This window comes from Pelodiscus sinensis, chromosome 2 (genome assembly GCF_049634645.1).
Source record: "Pelodiscus sinensis isolate JC-2024 chromosome 2, ASM4963464v1, whole genome shotgun sequence".
NCBI lineage: Eukaryota > Metazoa > Chordata > Testudines > Trionychidae > Pelodiscus > Pelodiscus sinensis.
In genome coordinates, this window is record NC_134712.1 from 144,810,539 (window position 1) to 144,826,881 (window position 16,343).

Genomic DNA, 16,343 nt, shown 5'->3' on the forward strand with positions numbered 1-16,343 from the left:
ATGCCATTTGTATACACATATCATTTTCCTATCTGCATGGTTTATTTCAAATCTTTTCTCCAGTTCATTGAGATGTTTTTTAATTTTAATCCTATCCTCCAAGGCATGTGCAATCCCTCTCATCTTGGAATCATCTGCAACTGTATAAGTGTCCTTTCTGTGCCGTCATATAAATCATTGATGAACATACTGAACACACCCAAACTCAGAACAGAACCCCGTTCAATATGACCTTCCAGCATGACCTCTGAACCACTTATATCTACTATCTGGGAACAGATTTTCAACCAGTTATGCACTCACTTTATAGTAGCTTCACTTAGTTTGTTTATGAGAAGGTCAAGCAAAACAGTATCAAAAGCCTTACCAAAGTCAAGATATACAACATCTACCACTTCCCCTCATCCACAAGGCTTCTTACTCTGTCCGCAAATACTCTTAGGTTGGTGTGACATGATTTGCTCTTGACAAATCCATGATGACTGTTACTTATCTTATTGTTTTCAATGGATTTATATTCATGCAGGAGCTGTGCTTATTTTTCTGCCTTATTCTGTCTGAAATTTCTGCCTCTTGGATATAAGATAAAGCCAAAGTTGGAAATGCATAGGCATGTTCAGAAAATTCCCTGAAGGACTGGCGCTCATAAATGAATGAAAGATGGAAGAGAAATGTTCATGAACTGCAACATATACTAAAGCATTTACCTGTTTTGAAAATCCACAAGCTCACTGTTAATTTTTTCAATGTCCAAGTCACTCCAAAGTATTTCATAGTATCCACTGATACTAGCATTAACTGAATTGTAAAGTCCATACAGCCTCTGAAGCAACGTAAGCTCCCTTTTTATTTTTTGCAGTTCTGGATATTCTATTCCAAATTGTAAAAGAAGTAAACTGTGATTATTTATTAGATTCAAATTGTCCAAAAATTAAAATCCATGTCTTTTTTAAATGAAGATTTAATAATCATAAGGGTTAGATTCTGACACCTTTATTCACAATGAGTAGTGAATACTCTTCAAGTAGCCCCCCAAACAGTCCCATTGAGCAAGAGCATCAAAATCTGGCCCACAGTAATTATGCTAGTGGTGGGCAACCTGGCTGCATGCAGCCCATCAGGGTTCAATGTGCGGCCTGAGAGACATTTTGCCATGTGTGGGGTTGCCAGATTCTGCTGGCTTCCATCTGTGCAGCATTTTTCCTACCTGTATTACTAAAGTGGCACTATGGGCACTGCGTGAGGGGACGCGTGCATCCGCAAGGCAGGCAGGGCCAGCCAGCAGCCGGCAGGGAAAGTAGCAGGACTAGTGCTGGCAGCAGGAGTCTGCGCCCCTGCACTCACGAGCAGCCACAGGGAAGATGCCACAAAGCAGCTTCCGCTCATGCTGCTCTCCAGCTGCAGCGCTCCGGGGGAGGGGCAGGACTGCTTCCGCACACCCCAGCAGGCACCCGAGCAGCACAGCCGGAGAGCAGCACAAGCTGGGGCTGCCTTGCTGGGCTTTCTCTGGACTCACAGGAGGCCTCGCAGGGCTGCACTGGCAGCAGGAGTCTGTGCTGCCAAACTGTCCTGTGCTCACGGGCAGCGGAGAGGGGGAAAGTTCAGCAACATGGCTTCTGCTTGTCCTGCTCTCTGGCCACGCTGCTACCTGCCAGGAAGCATTGAGGCAGCCCTGGCCCTCCCCTGCAGCAGTGCAGCTGGAGAACAGCACCCCACTTAGCACCTTGCTGCACCTTCCCTGCTGCTGCCAGTGAGTGCAAGGGGTGATATGGAGTCCTGCTGCCACCAATTCCATGGGTAATGTCAGCTGGGGGAAGTGGAGGGGCAGGGAATAGTGGAGCAAGGGTATGGTGGAGCAGGGATGGGGAGGGATAGGGCCTGAGGCAGAAGGGGGTTGTCCCAACCCTTCCCCAGAAAGGGGGAACCAGGTGGCTGGTACCTGCTCCCCCCTCCCTCCCCCCACACACACACACACACACACAGTACCCATCACCACTTGCCTCTGAATGAAATGCACATAAAACAAGGGCACATGAAGTAAAGTACAGGCTGACTGCACACAACATTGACTGTGAGAGCCATGCATTCCTGCTGCATCCAATCAAAGCACTGCTACATGTTCAGTCAGCACACCCCACAAATTCTAGGCACACAAGTACAATTAGTAAAACTACCCTCTGCTGGGAGACTGTCTGGGTTATGACAGTCTTGCAGCCCACTGAGATCAAAGCCTAGCTTGCCCATCACTGAATTACTCAGTTTCCTCAGACAGTGTATTGCCACTTCTTTATATCATAAACATAGCCATATTATGGAGATTCAACACATGACTTTGTACTTGAACTCATGTTGAAAAAGGCAGCTAAAGTACTGAGTGAGTCTACCAATGTCATTGGGAAACTAAAAGATTTTCTTCCCAAATTTGTATCAGTTACTAAAGTAGTTTAGATTGAATGTTAACCTTTTAAAAGATCCTATAAAACACACTGACAGCTAAAAACATTTAGCAATCACCCCCATTTTGAAAATGTCACTCTTTTTATTAAAGTGCTTTGGAGTTCCCTAGGAAAATATACTGTTTAAACTTAGATGTCAAAGTTGCCATATGCAGGCACATTTTTTTCTTTTTTTTTAAGGTAAAGTTAGAATAAAATGTTAGCATACTGCACTGTATGTTATTTACTCAGGATCAGATTAATAGTCTAAGAACCTGACTAAAGATTTAGACTTGCTCCCTGCAGAGCCCTTCTGCTCAGAGATTGCTAAAAAGGGTGATTGAATGTCTTAACACCAATGAGTCTGCTCTATCTAGACTTTTAACAACATTTGAAGAGTTGGTACAGGAGCAAGGAGGAACAAATGGTTTCAATTCTAAGAAATACCCAATTTTGATTGAAAAGGGTGCTAATGATAAAATAACTTAGATGAAAAGATGGGAGAGGAATTACAGGTAGGACAAAGAAATGGATCTGGATGAGTGGTTCTCTGTATGGGAAAGAAGATAAACATCTTGAATTTGTATCATTCATAATAAAACTTTTTATAAACTACTGTCTAGATAGCATTGCACTTCAGCTGAGAGACATCACATTTTTGCTATAAGGAAGCACTTTGCTGGAAGGTTGCAGGGAAAGGGAAAGGTGGTTGTGTCAAGAAATAAGATAGTTTTGGGAGGAAATTATTATAGACAAAATGCCAGCTTCCTAGAGATGCCCATTTTAAGTAGAGAAACAAATTAATTTACTTTTATTGTTAGCAGCTAGACTTTACATGGTATTAGAAAATACGACCCTCAGTTCATATGGAATTGAGGTATAATATAATATGGACTGTCCTTGAAATGGAAAAGCTTTCTCACCAACAAGCACCAGAAAGGGGACAGGTATGCATACATATTTCTAACCTCTCACTGGGCAAGTACTCAAGCCCCGTAAGCCCCAGTCTGCTGGCTGACAAAGGCCAGCTACATTTATTTAATTGCAGCACAGACATACCCTTATATTAACAAAAACCTATCATGTTGCATCCCATTTGGAGCTCTATTTCTCAAACAAAATCTGTCTTCTTTCTGTCAAATGGAAGGTTGGTTAAACTCCACTTTTCTACAGGGTTTTCTAAGCCATCTGTAATTGGAAATAAAAGTCTCTTTTGATGATGTTGACCCAGATTTTCAAGTATGTCACAACTCCTCTTTGTGAACCTAAGGGAAGTGGGCAAAAGTATTTTAAAGTCACCTTTGAAGTCACCCAAAGCCTTGTAAAGGTACCTAAAAGTTGCAGATAGGCACTTAGAAGGGTTTCAAAAGCACCCGGGCACTTTTCCCGGTACGTATCTACTTGGGTCATTAGGTCTTAATTATTTTTACATAAGTCACCCCCAGCCCCAAGGAACTACTTTGGAATTGGACACCAACTGCAGAACTGGATATAATTTTCCTTTAATTTTAGTTCATGTGCAGAAGTTTTATCCTGGTGTCTAGTTTGTTGTCATATTGAGGTCCTAATTGGCCACAGATTTATTAAAGATGATGATAATAGAGATAATTAAAATCCATAATTTTTTATATTCTCTAGATACTTGTTTAGACTTCTAGATTACAAAAGCAAATGTTGACATGATAGTCCAGTGACAATATCTGAGTAGCTCTTTGTACGATTAAGAACTAAACCTTAATGGACATAGTTACCAGCCAGCCAGCAATCACACCAGTGCTTGGTTAATATTATTTGCCTGACATTTATTTTGTGACATTTTGAATTCCAACTGAACCATCATTACCTGTAACAGAAAGACCAAATAATTCTTCCCCACCAGAAAAAGTAATATACTTCCGCCACAGTTCGTCAAATTTGGCTTGGAAGATTTGTAATCTATCACTTGCTTCCCAGGGAGCAATGTCTTCCACACCAGGACCTCTGCAAAAATCAACATAGTCAAATTCACTTATACAATAGTACCAATTGTACAGGTTTCCAAAGAGCATTAGCAGAACTACTGTTTAAAGAAATAGAAAACACTCCTAACACACACATTATGAAATATTTTTTCACTATAAGGGATTTTTTCCTGATAATTTAACTTTATTATAAAAATGACCAAATATATAATTAATGTTTTGACATCAGATGCCAGGACTTTCTTAAGGATAAGCCCTACATTTTTGGTGATACAACTCACCCTAACTGCCAGCATCTAAAGTTATTGAGAACCAAAAAGCTCTACAAATGTTTTATTTTGCTTCTATCACTTTACAATAATTTTTATTTTGCTTTTAACCTTTAATTAAAATATAAGAGATTTTCACTTTCATTCCTCATGAAACAAGGGGAAACACTTACAACAGAGAAAGCAAACAACACTCAAAGGAGAAGATTACAACACTTACAGCCAGAGACAAAATTAAACAATCAAGTAAATACATAAAAGTATTTGATTTATGCTCCTAATAGTAAACTTGAATGGCTCAGGCAATGTGACTGAGCAGGCCTTATACGTGCCATTCTGGAACAATGACTAATGTAACATAATGCTGGACTATACCATAATTCACTCACGTTTCATTATAGTCTTTGTAAAATTCCACAGCATCAGTCTGGAACTTTTTAATACCATTCAGTAAGTCTGTTTTCATGGATGGTTGCACTTTAAGCAGTAAATCCTGCATCTTCAATACCTGTCAGAAGTATAGATATATATAAGAAAATAATCAGGAGAATTTGAAATAAGAGAATACTTAAAATAAACTAGTTCTCTTCCAGTCATGTGGCACAAAAAATTCTGACAAGAATACCTGTATTTTGCCAACTCTAGATGTGACAAAGCTACATACCTGTGTGTTTAGGTTCTTCCAAGCATATGCCAACCCATCCACTCGTTCTGCATTTCCATCTTTAAACAGTAGATCGTATTTATGTAGCAAAGCATAAGATTCCTCTATAGGTCCAACTGTCATGTCAATTTTAATCTCAGCCTCTCGTATTTCCTTTAGAGCTTCCATTGCTCCTCGGACATCATCAAGATCATTGATTGGCCTGTTTAATCGCTTGCTGAGATTGTCAATGAATGTGTAAATTTCATCCATGTCCATGGCAGCTTTTTTATTTAAAGCTAATCCAAATGTTCTCTGCCTCAAACGACATTCCTGAATTAAGGCCATTTTCAAAGACTCAGTTGCAAAATCCACTGATTCCAATATGCAATGACTTGGCAATTCTCTGATTTGGATTTCTAATTGCTAAGAATAGAACAAGTTATCAACTTCATTGCACTATAACTTTCTCTGAGCAGCAGAAGAATTTTAGGCAATACTTACAGAAAAGTAATTCATTTGAGTTTGGAATTCAGACATCACTGGGTTAGTCTCTAGAAACTCTTTTACTTTTTCCTCTGGATCCTACATAAATGAAGAATTGCATTATTGTTTAACATTTATAGTTAGAGCTCTTCGTGGATACAAAATTTCTATCTGCATCTATAGCTGCAAAAATGAGTCACAGACATCTGCATTCATAACCACAAATGTGAATACCCATGGATATAAAGTAGATAGCCGCAAATTTGCAGGGTTCTAGATACAAAATTTGTATCTGAATCTGCAAAAATGAGTTGCAGATATCCACATGCATATCTGCAGATGTGGATACCTGTGGATAGAAAAGGGTATCTGTTGACTTGCAGGTATCTATTTATAGTAAACTGGTGAGGTTCCGTGCAAACATAAATGAAGATATGGTCTCTGTCTCAACAGCTTAAGGTCTACATTAAATTTTATAAATCATTTCAACTGTGTTGTTTTTCTGTCTTCTCTCGTTTTCTCCATGCCCCCTTTGAATCTAATTTCCTGTATCTGTCAGAGGGAAACTGACAAAGGTCACTACTGCAAATATTTCTGTGGAGTTTGAAATCAAGCTATTGAAAGTATGGTAGGAATTTTTAGTTTTTCCATACCCACTATTGCAGAAAAAACTCATATTTACCAACACTTAGAACATCTTCATGCCATTGAAAATCTAGTTCATAGCTGCTTATCAGTAGCTGAACAAATCTACAGTCTTTTTTTCCCCCAGAAATCGTATGTTTTACCTACACTTTACAGCTTCTAATATAAGACTTGGGCGTGTTCAGGACTAGATCATTTAGCATGCAGTGCAGCGTAGTGGAAGGAGATACTAACGATAGCACTGGCGTGATGTTCTTTTCCTATGTAGGCTAGTTGTTGGGCTCTGTCCAAGTTGGAATTGCAGTTTCACTTCCATCCTCACACCCAGATCCCTTTTTGGTCTAGTACAGGCTCACTTCAAACTATTTGATCTTTCTCCCAGTGCTAATTTGTACCTGGCATTGTAAGGTCTTTGGGTATGTCTACACTATCCCGCTAGTGCGAACTAGGGGGGTAATGTATGCATACCGAACGTGCAAATGAAGCCCGGGATTTGAATTTCCCGGGCTTTATTTGCATAAGCGGGGCGCCGCCATTTTTAAATGCCGGCTTGTTCGAACCCCGTGCCGCGTGGCTACACGCGGCACGGGGTTCGAACAAGCCGGCATTTAAAAATGGCGGCGCCCCGCTTATGCAAATAAAGCCCGGGAAATTCAAATCCCGGGCTTCATTTGCACGTTCGGTATGCATACATTACCCCCCTAGTTCGCACTAGCGGGGTAGTGTAGACATACCCTTTGTGATTACACTTCTTGCATCTGCTGAGAAGACAGATAGCAGAGCATCACCTGTGTTTTGTTGGCTATGGAGACCAAGGTAACTCACGAATTGCACAAACGGCCTGACAGAGACGCTGAAGAAGAGGGATGCACTGATTGCTGCAGAGCTCCATCTATAAGTGCCCCTGTGGATAAAGAGCAGCTGCCATTCGTAACTCTTGGGATATCACTGGAGAGGAATGACTGAAATTATTACAGAGCGGCATCATTTAATCTCTCAAGTCTTGTAAATGCAGCAGCATGACAATGGCCAGCTTTGTCAAAGGCTGGTGAATGGTTGGGTAATCACTGAAGTTCAGCCCCTATCCGTAGCCATGAGATAGCTCCCCAGGCAGGGACTTGTAGAGCTGTCCCTATGGCGAGCCCTGGTCTGAAGTCTGACCGAGTGAGAAGGGTACAGGATGCCAGCAGATGTCATAGATTGTTGAAGCTTGGTTGTCACAATGAACTCCATGATACTGTTTAGTAGGGAAGGTTAGATGCATCCAGTAGTTAGATGACATTCATCATGTGCAAAGATCAGGCAGACTCTCTCGTTCTTTAGCATGAAGGGTTAGTAGTCTGTCCTCACTACAGGAGGCACCGATAAATGTTTCCCTGCACTAGCTTTCATTAATCAGGAGGTGCCTAGATCTGTCAGAAGTTATTACTTGCCAAGACATTCCTCAGAGTTCAACAAGTATGTGGTCGGGTCAACCTCAGAGCAAAAACCCACCCATCACCCTGGACTCTGTTCTGTTTTGGAATCCTCAGTCCTGGCTTGTTTTTCCTATATGCACTTTACCCTTTCTGTGAAGTTGGATGAAAGCTCCTTGCAGCAGCTGGTGCTTGTGTCTGAGGCCTCATTTATGCATTCAGTGAGGATTAGCCAGTTCATTCTTTGGAACATCTCTGCAGGCTCTGATTTCCCAGAGGCAATGGTGGAGGAGAAGCTGGTTCTTTTCGCTTTCTGCACAGCTGAGGCACATTCCTGAAGTGAGTTCTTCTGCTGTTGTCAGAATGATTCAGAGTGGATTTTGTGTTACCAACACATTGCGGTTTTCTTTCTGTCTTCTTCTGACCAACAGAAGGTAATACTTTACCCTCCCACCTTGTTCTTCTGACAACAATTCTTCAGTGAATTGTGTGGTCAGAAAGAAAGGAAGGGGAGCATTAGGGCTGAGATATCAACTTTATACTGTAAAATCTTAACCTATAGCAATCATTTAAATACAAAAGATAAACCTATTGCCCCTAGAAAATGTTCGAGGGGAAAAAAATATGAGACAAGCAAAATCATGTACTGTTTACAGGAAACACAATTGATTAATATAACCAAAAGCAGATCATTTAACCTAGTAAAAGGTAGCATATTCTGCAATAAAAGGAAAGAGGTTTAGATGGATAGACAGATAACCTGAATCCAGATGCTGGAGAACTTAGCAAAGCTCTTCAAAATATCCGCTGCATCAGTTTTAAGAGATGAAATTACTGTGGTGAGCTGAATCATAACTTTGTTCACATCCTTGTGTTCACTGATTTGTTTGTCCAAAGATCTCAGTGTGACCATCTTGCTGAGTTTGCTCTCATCACCCAGCTCTATGGCAGCAGCCTGCTCCATCTGACATAAATGAAATAAGAGTAAACCTGTACCCAGTAGTTTTCCTGGACATTCTTCAACAAGAATGAGTAACTGACGAGCGCAGATAAAAATTGGAAAAAAACCCAAAATCCTCTCATGAATAACCACTTGCTCTTCGTTTGCATCGCATCATTGAATTATAGTTCTATTCTTAAAGGTGACCTTGTAAAAATGGTTTTGTGGGGTTCCATATTTATTGTCTCTCAGTGATTTCTCTGCATTTACAGCTGCATTTACAGCTAACATTACTGGAGGGCTGCGTCTAGACTGGCAAGTTTTTCCGCAAAAGCAGGTGCTTTTGCAGAAAAACTTGCCAGCTGTCTACACTGGCCACTTGAATTTGCACAAGAACACTGACGATGTAATGTAAGATTGTCAGTGTTCTTGAGCAAATACTTTGCTGCTCCCGTTTGGGAAAAAGCCCTCTTGCGCAAATGTATTTGCAAAATGTATTTGCGCAAGAGGGCCAGTGTAGACGGCTAAAAAGTGTTTTGCGCAAAAAAGCCCCGATGGTGAAAATGGCGATCGGGGCTTTCTTGTGCAAAACCGCGTCTAGATTGGCACGGACGCTTTTCTACAAAAAGTGCTTTTGCGCAAAAGCGTCCGTGCCAATCTAGACGCTCTTTTCCGCAAATGCTTTTAACGGAAAAACTTTTCCGTTAAAAGCATTTGCGGAAAATCATGCCAGTCTAGACGTAGCTGAGGAGTTTACCCCAAACTGCCAGCACTGCAATTCCTGTCTGGGCTTTGAGAGCAAAACTGAGTTATTTTCTTCTTGCATATACAAGTTTCTGTAAGCTACAAAGGGGTAACTGGAACACAGTAAACAATTCTGTTCTGATGATGCATAAAGAGAAGTTGAATCCTATCCTTCTCTTAGCTGTTTTCATGATGTAGGTCTAACAGGAGTAAAAAGCAGTCAATACTTAATTTTTGCCATTGAAATCAGCAATATCGCTAACCTCACACGGTGAACAGATCTGCCGAATAAAAAGGAACCATTTTTACAAAGCCACTTTTAAGATAACCAGTATGGAAATGACGCCCTTTCTCTTTCCCTTTCCTGGAATTCGAGCTAGCTCTTTCCCCTCTTTGATGGTCACACTGATAGAGAATTTATTGGACAACCCTCAATCTGATAGTTTTTCCTTTGACTTAAGGCATGACACTGCAGGCCCCAGTCACCTAGATATTACAGTAGCAGCCCCAGATTTGTTTTTAATCATAGCCTACTGGATGTACTATCGTCACTAAAAGAGTATTAATTACAATTTTTATTCTTATTGCATTGCATTATTACAAGGCAGAATTTTAAGGTTCTTTGGATGCCTTATCTGTGCATTTTCATACCCTTACAAGTATGGAATTGTTTAAGTTTAACCTTGACTCTGACTATCCCGGATTTGTAGTGCTTGTTTTAGGACAATTACAACATCCATGTAATGCTCTTACATTACTGATAGTATGTACTTTCAACCTTAATGCCATATTAATGCTGTTTTTGTCTGGGAAGATCAATAATGTTTTATTATGCATAATTAGCTGCATAATAAAACACAGATGGTGTTAGTTTTCTTCTATAGCACTAACACTCTAACATTATTTGTAAAAAAGTCATTTTGTAAACTAGTGCCACTTTTAATATAGAAAATATTGTCAATAAGCAAACCAACAATGAATATGTCTTACATTTAACTGATTGTTTAATGTAAAGATTTTACATAAAAACATGTTTGCCTAAGTTGTACAATATATCTCAATATATGTTTGAAAAAATCCAAAATTACAAGTCAAAAAAATAATGTAAACATAACATTTTGTAGGAAATTTATAAATGTAAATCCCAAGTATTTCATTTCTTTAAACATTCATTTTTAAATATTCTAAGCAATTTAAATTGTAAAAAACATTCAATCTGTTGCTGTCTAAAAATATACTTTACCTGCTGCTGTCTATGATGTAAATGAGCAAACTTCCACTGTGGGATATCTCTGGCCGTAGATAATATGATATTTACTGCTTTATTTACAGCATTCTGAAAAGAGTAACACATTCACTTAAACACCATAAAAGCCAGTCTTCACTAAAAAAAAAATCCATTTGATTAATAGCGAAGTTGAAAAACAAACCTTTCGCCTTTATAATCTTCTATTTAGCATTCTTATATTCTAATAAGTGATATTATAGGGCTTATTAAATAATTATTATACTTTGAAAAAGGAAAGGGGTGTTCCAGAACACCCTATCCACAGCAGCACAAAGTTAAATCCATTACAAAAATAATCTAATTAACACATGGATTAAGCCACATACTAATAATCCTTATGCCATTTAGCCAAGGTTTTAAAAGAGCTTTACAAACATTAATTTTGTCTCCTAATACATTGTGATTTAATTATTATATGATATCCTCTTTAAGAGTAATAAACAGAGGAAGTGCGCAATTCATTTAATCTTATTTCACAACCATCATAGAGTGCCTCTGAATATTTATTTAAATGTGTGCTATTCCAGTTATATATAGGTTGCCAGGCATCTGGTTTTTTACTGGAATGCCTAGTAGAAAACCGACTCAGGAGGCTCCAGCCAGCATTGCTGGCCAGGCTGTTAAAAGTTGGTGGAGCAAGGGAGGCCTGAAGCTAAAGCAGGCTTCCGAGCTGCTTGGCTCCAAGTGGCTCCCTCAAGCAGCTGTCAGGTCCTTGAAGCCCCTAGGCCCAGGGGTCTCTGCATGCTGCCACTGCCCCAAGTGCCAGCTTTTCAGCTCCCATTGGTTGGGAACTGCAACCAATGGGAGCTGTGGAGGTGGTGCCTGTGGGCACGAGGGCAGTGAGGAACTCTTTGCACCTAGCGATTGCAGGAATCTGGCAGTTACTTCCTGGGAACTGTGTTAAACAACACTAGGATCCCATACCTCCATCTGCACCCAAACTGCCTCCTGGAGCCTGCACCTCACATATGCCCCACACTCCAACCCTCTGCCCCAGCCTTGAGACCCTTCTTGTACCCCAAGCATTTCATCCCTGGCCTTATCCCAAAGGCCACACCCCCAGCCAGAGCCCTCACCTCCCTCCACACCCCAACTATTTGCCTCAGCCCAGAGTCATATCCTGTATCCTGAACCCCGCATTTCTGGCCCCACCTGGAGCCTGCACTCCCAGCCAGAGCCCTCACCCCCTCCCACACCCAAGCCCCCTGTTCCAACCCAGTGAAAGTGATTGAGGAAGCAGGGATGGAGCTCAGAAAAGGGGACAGGGAATGGTTGGGACCTTGGGAAAAGTGGTGAAGTGGTAGTGCAAGAGGTGTTTGGTCTGGTGCGATTAGAAAGTTGGCAACCTTGTTACATACAGTTGCAGCTGTACAAATGATTGCAACATACCACCCTTTCTATCTACAGTATTTAAATTTACTTTTAATTGTCTGCCTTCTTGGTAACAGACCACAAAGGCTGCAAATTAAATCTGACTGAGAATTCTAAGATTAATATAGGGAGTGGCAGTACAAAATGTTGCTAGGCTGCCAGTCACATTATAAGCAATTGTTTCCGGAGTCAATGTAAAATGATTTATATAACAGTTTTGAATCAAACCAAGGGGGTTGATTCGAACTAACGTGGCCCAGAGCACACTTCCTGGTTCGAATCAGCTGGCGATTGGAATAGCGCAGGAGCGAGATTATGCTAATGAAACACGGAATATTTAAATCCCCGCTTCATTAGCAATTTCAGTCACCTATATTTGCATCCTTGTTTTGAACTAGGGTGCAAATGTAGACATACCCTTACAGACTAACTCAGCTACCTCTCTGAAGCTTTTAATATATAGCTGTTATTTCACACTGATATGGGCACTGAATTTTATTTTTCTTCAGGAGTTGTAAGTAATGTGAACAGCCTATATTTTTACTGATTGCTTTGAATTCCACTTCTTTGGTTTGAATTCAACTTCTTTGAAATGTTTTCCTTTTTAGAGGATCATAGATGAGAGTTGTTAAGTTTCCAGCAGAATTATTGTTTTTATTGATCAATATACCAGCTTGATTGATGGCTCCAGTTTCTCAAAAGGACATCTTGTGTACCATTGATTTTTTTTAAATGTATGTGTATTTTTCTGATTTCTAGTCTTATCTAAGGTTATACAGACACACCATTTTAAAAAAACGTAATTTACATAAGTATGTGATACCAAGAATGATTGTGATGTGCACTTATTTTTGTTGTTGTTGTTACCTGAATATCATCAAGACTTGGTCTCAGGACAATATTTGGAATGGCCAACTGAATTTCAGCTTTGAATAGTGGAACTCTTTCATCCTTTATAAACCTGGTCATCTGATATTTAGAGTTGAGAACATGTACACGACACCTTAGGGCATCTAAAGACATTTTGGTGCCTAGATAAATAGAACAATTTAGAAAAAATATAGATAGGGCCACAGTAAGTTCAGAAAAATGTACATTATTATAAAAACAAGTCATGTAATTAAAAAATAAAAGTCTAGTTAAAAATGAAAAACTTACATTTGACTAGAGAGTCAGTATTTTTCTGACAAAGCTGACCCATCAGATTATAGTAACTACAAGACAGACATTCCTGGCAGCGTGTTTTCTGTTTTGTATCAAGATGTCCACAGGCAAATGAATCCTGAAAAGTCACAATGAAACAGTAAACACAAAATAAAAAGGCTCCAGATAATTCGTATTTCATAAATGAGTTACGGGCAGCTTAAGAAATGTTTTATAATTATTTGCAATTTAGGTCTTACTTGCAGATTGCTTTTGTCTTCTGGTTTCAATCTGTGCTTCAGAATGTCTATCAATTCATACATGGAACGTTCCACTTGCTGGCTTTGTCTACCATGGAACATTATGGATTTCAGAACATAACCACCATAAAAGAAATGGAGATGCCCAAAAGAGAAGAAAACTTATTAACACTCTGGCTTTCAGAACAAACTATAGTAAAGGGTGAATACAGAGGCATACCTAAACAGTTCAGCTCATTCCTACTGCCTGGACATACTATCAAATAATCAACAGATGTTAAAATACCCTGGGGATATTTTCAGCTTCCTATTTTGAAGACTGCAATATATTCAGCATAGCTAGATCTTCTGGATTCTTTAAAGAGGACAGGGGCTTTTTTCCCAACTCTGATAAGCAATCATAGACATATGTTTTATCCATGTTGGGCCTATCAGTATGATTCAGAAAGCTATGCAGATGTACAAACCAAGACATACAAAATTATTGTAGGCTAGAAGAGAGGCATTTTGATATGCAAAGCACACTTGTATGTGTCTCAGTGGAACACAACTGAACTAAACAAAATATTATATGCAGTACCTGGAAAGTGAAAGAGTCTATCTTCTAGTCCTAAATCAGTTAGTTAACATTAAGAAAACTTATTTGTCACTGCCTGTATAATGGGCTCCTCTAAAGTTCTCTAACCAAAGGAAAGGAGAGTAAATAATAGTCAAACAAAACAGGAATGAAATAATAGAAATGCTCTATTTTTGTTGTATTTAAGATGCCTATAGATGTTGTTGTCAAAAGTTCAGAAGAAGAATTCAGTTTGGTCTTGTTACAATAGAGATTAAAATGCTAATCATACTATTTTAAATCCTACCACTAGGGCCTATACACACACCACACATGAGTAAACCTACTGAGACAGAGTTTCAGCAGCTGCAGCGGTAAGTTTTTCTGTCCTTTCCAGGAAAGCAGGTACTTCAATGGGTTCATCTTCAGGCAGAGTTACAAGAGATATGTCTGACATATCCCTCAGAATCCTTTCAATTCTACATTCCAGAGTGTCAGAAGCTTCTTTGACTATATGCCCCACGTCTTCTAGAGAATTATAAACTTTCTCGAGGACTAAGTAAACAGAAAATAAAATGAGAACTTGCAAAATATAGCACATGAAATCACTTTTTAAAATACAAGATTATACAGGAAAACAAAAGAGTTATCTGTGTAAATGTGAAACTTATTTACTGATTACATACTGCATTACATGCCTGAAACTAAAGACCTAATGGGTCTGTGTGCATCTGACTCTTTAAATAAAACTGATTTGTAAGAAAAGGGCATAATGGAACACTTAATATTCTAAAAGTATTATATTAAAAAGGACAGTATCTAATGGAAAGGTTCAATAATAGTACACCGGAAATAAAAGGGATCTTACCACTGAAAAGATATTTCATCTTTCACACATTCACCTACTTTAGAAAAATCAGATCTACACCATATTCCATTCTAAAATATTCAGTAACATTCAGCATTTAATCAGCCAAGGCAGTTTATGGGCAAAATTCCTCAAGGCAAGTTAGTATGTAGATTATGCCACTGAATTTCTTACAGATTTATGATCTAATTGATTTGAGTCCTCTACAAGCATTGCAAGTACTAAGTCATGCCAGAGCATGGTCTCAGAGACCCAGGAGTAGAGTTTCCCTCTAACTTTTCAATCTTTTTTAAACATTTATCTTCCCAATTCTCTAATCCAAAAACTATTGGTTTGCAACCAAGTACTATACATATTTTTGTTTTAAAAAAATCTTTTGTACTTTTTCATAATGAAGAAGAGAAAAAAATCGCATAAAATACATTAAATGCAATCACAACACCATGTCCCTTCATAAACATACTGAGGTCATAATTTAAAAGTTATAGTTTATCCACACTAGTACTAGAATTGCTAAAAAATATTTCCTGCTCTGAGTAAAAAAGGATTGCTGGGGTATCTGATCTATCAAAATGTAATAACAGTGGGCAAACATTTTAATGGAAAAATACTTGAAATAGGAAATGATTGTATTTAACATGGAAAACTCTTGTTAACTGAAAGTTATTGCTTACAAACAATAGTTCAAAAGTGAACTATGCTGACTGTCAGAACTATTTAATTTATTAATTTTGGAATCCAGAATCAACAAAGGGTTAACCTTCACTCCTGAAAAAAATTGGACAAAGGAGTCAACCCATTATCTATAGAGCATCCATGTAAATTAAGTAATCCTTAACCCCTTTCCCTTTTGTTCCTCAAGCCCTTCTTTAGAAAAGACTCCTATCTAATGATTCACATTAGAATAATTTTGGGATATTCCAGATAGGTTATAGGAATCCCACTTCTATTTGGAATAGGATGTCATTAATTAAACTAAACATGATTCTTCCCCCACCAGTGAGTGGTGGTGGTACATAATGGTTTTGGAGTCCGACCACTGGACTGACACTGGACATCTTGGTTCAGCTCCCACTGCCCTTAGGGTATGTCTACACTACAGCACTAATTCGAACTAACTTAGTTCGGATTAGTTAATTCGAACTAAGATAATTCGAACTAGTGCATCTAGACTTTAAAATTAGTTCGAATTAGCGTTTTGCTAATTTGAACTAGCATGTCCACACTGAGTGGACCCTGAACTGAGGTTAAGGATGGCTGGAAGCAGTGCCAGCAGGGCATCAGATGAGGACTTCGAGCGTGGAGCTGCTGTCTCAGGC

The 16,343-nt window shown here is 39.1% G+C and overlaps 1 protein-coding gene across 1 annotated transcript in view; it reads right to left on the reverse strand.

The window, feature by feature from the left end:
- Positions 1-16,343, reverse strand: part of LOC102447295 (dynein axonemal heavy chain 5-like) — a 296,662-nt gene that overhangs the window by 208,803 nt on the left and 71,516 nt on the right. Inside the window, exons 22-32 of the mRNA XM_014581788.3 lie at positions 14,504-14,711; positions 13,601-13,688; positions 13,356-13,479; positions 13,065-13,228; positions 10,782-10,874; positions 8,615-8,818; positions 5,813-5,893; positions 5,330-5,734; positions 5,055-5,173; positions 4,279-4,415; positions 708-870 (exon numbers count right to left, since the gene is read on the reverse strand). Of these exons, the coding sequence (XP_014437274.2) occupies positions 708-870; positions 4,279-4,415; positions 5,055-5,173; positions 5,330-5,734; positions 5,813-5,893; positions 8,615-8,818; positions 10,782-10,874; positions 13,065-13,228; positions 13,356-13,479; positions 13,601-13,688; positions 14,504-14,711 (1,786 nt within the window). The remainder of the gene's footprint in view (positions 1-707; positions 871-4,278; positions 4,416-5,054; positions 5,174-5,329; positions 5,735-5,812; positions 5,894-8,614; positions 8,819-10,781; positions 10,875-13,064; positions 13,229-13,355; positions 13,480-13,600; positions 13,689-14,503; positions 14,712-16,343) is intronic.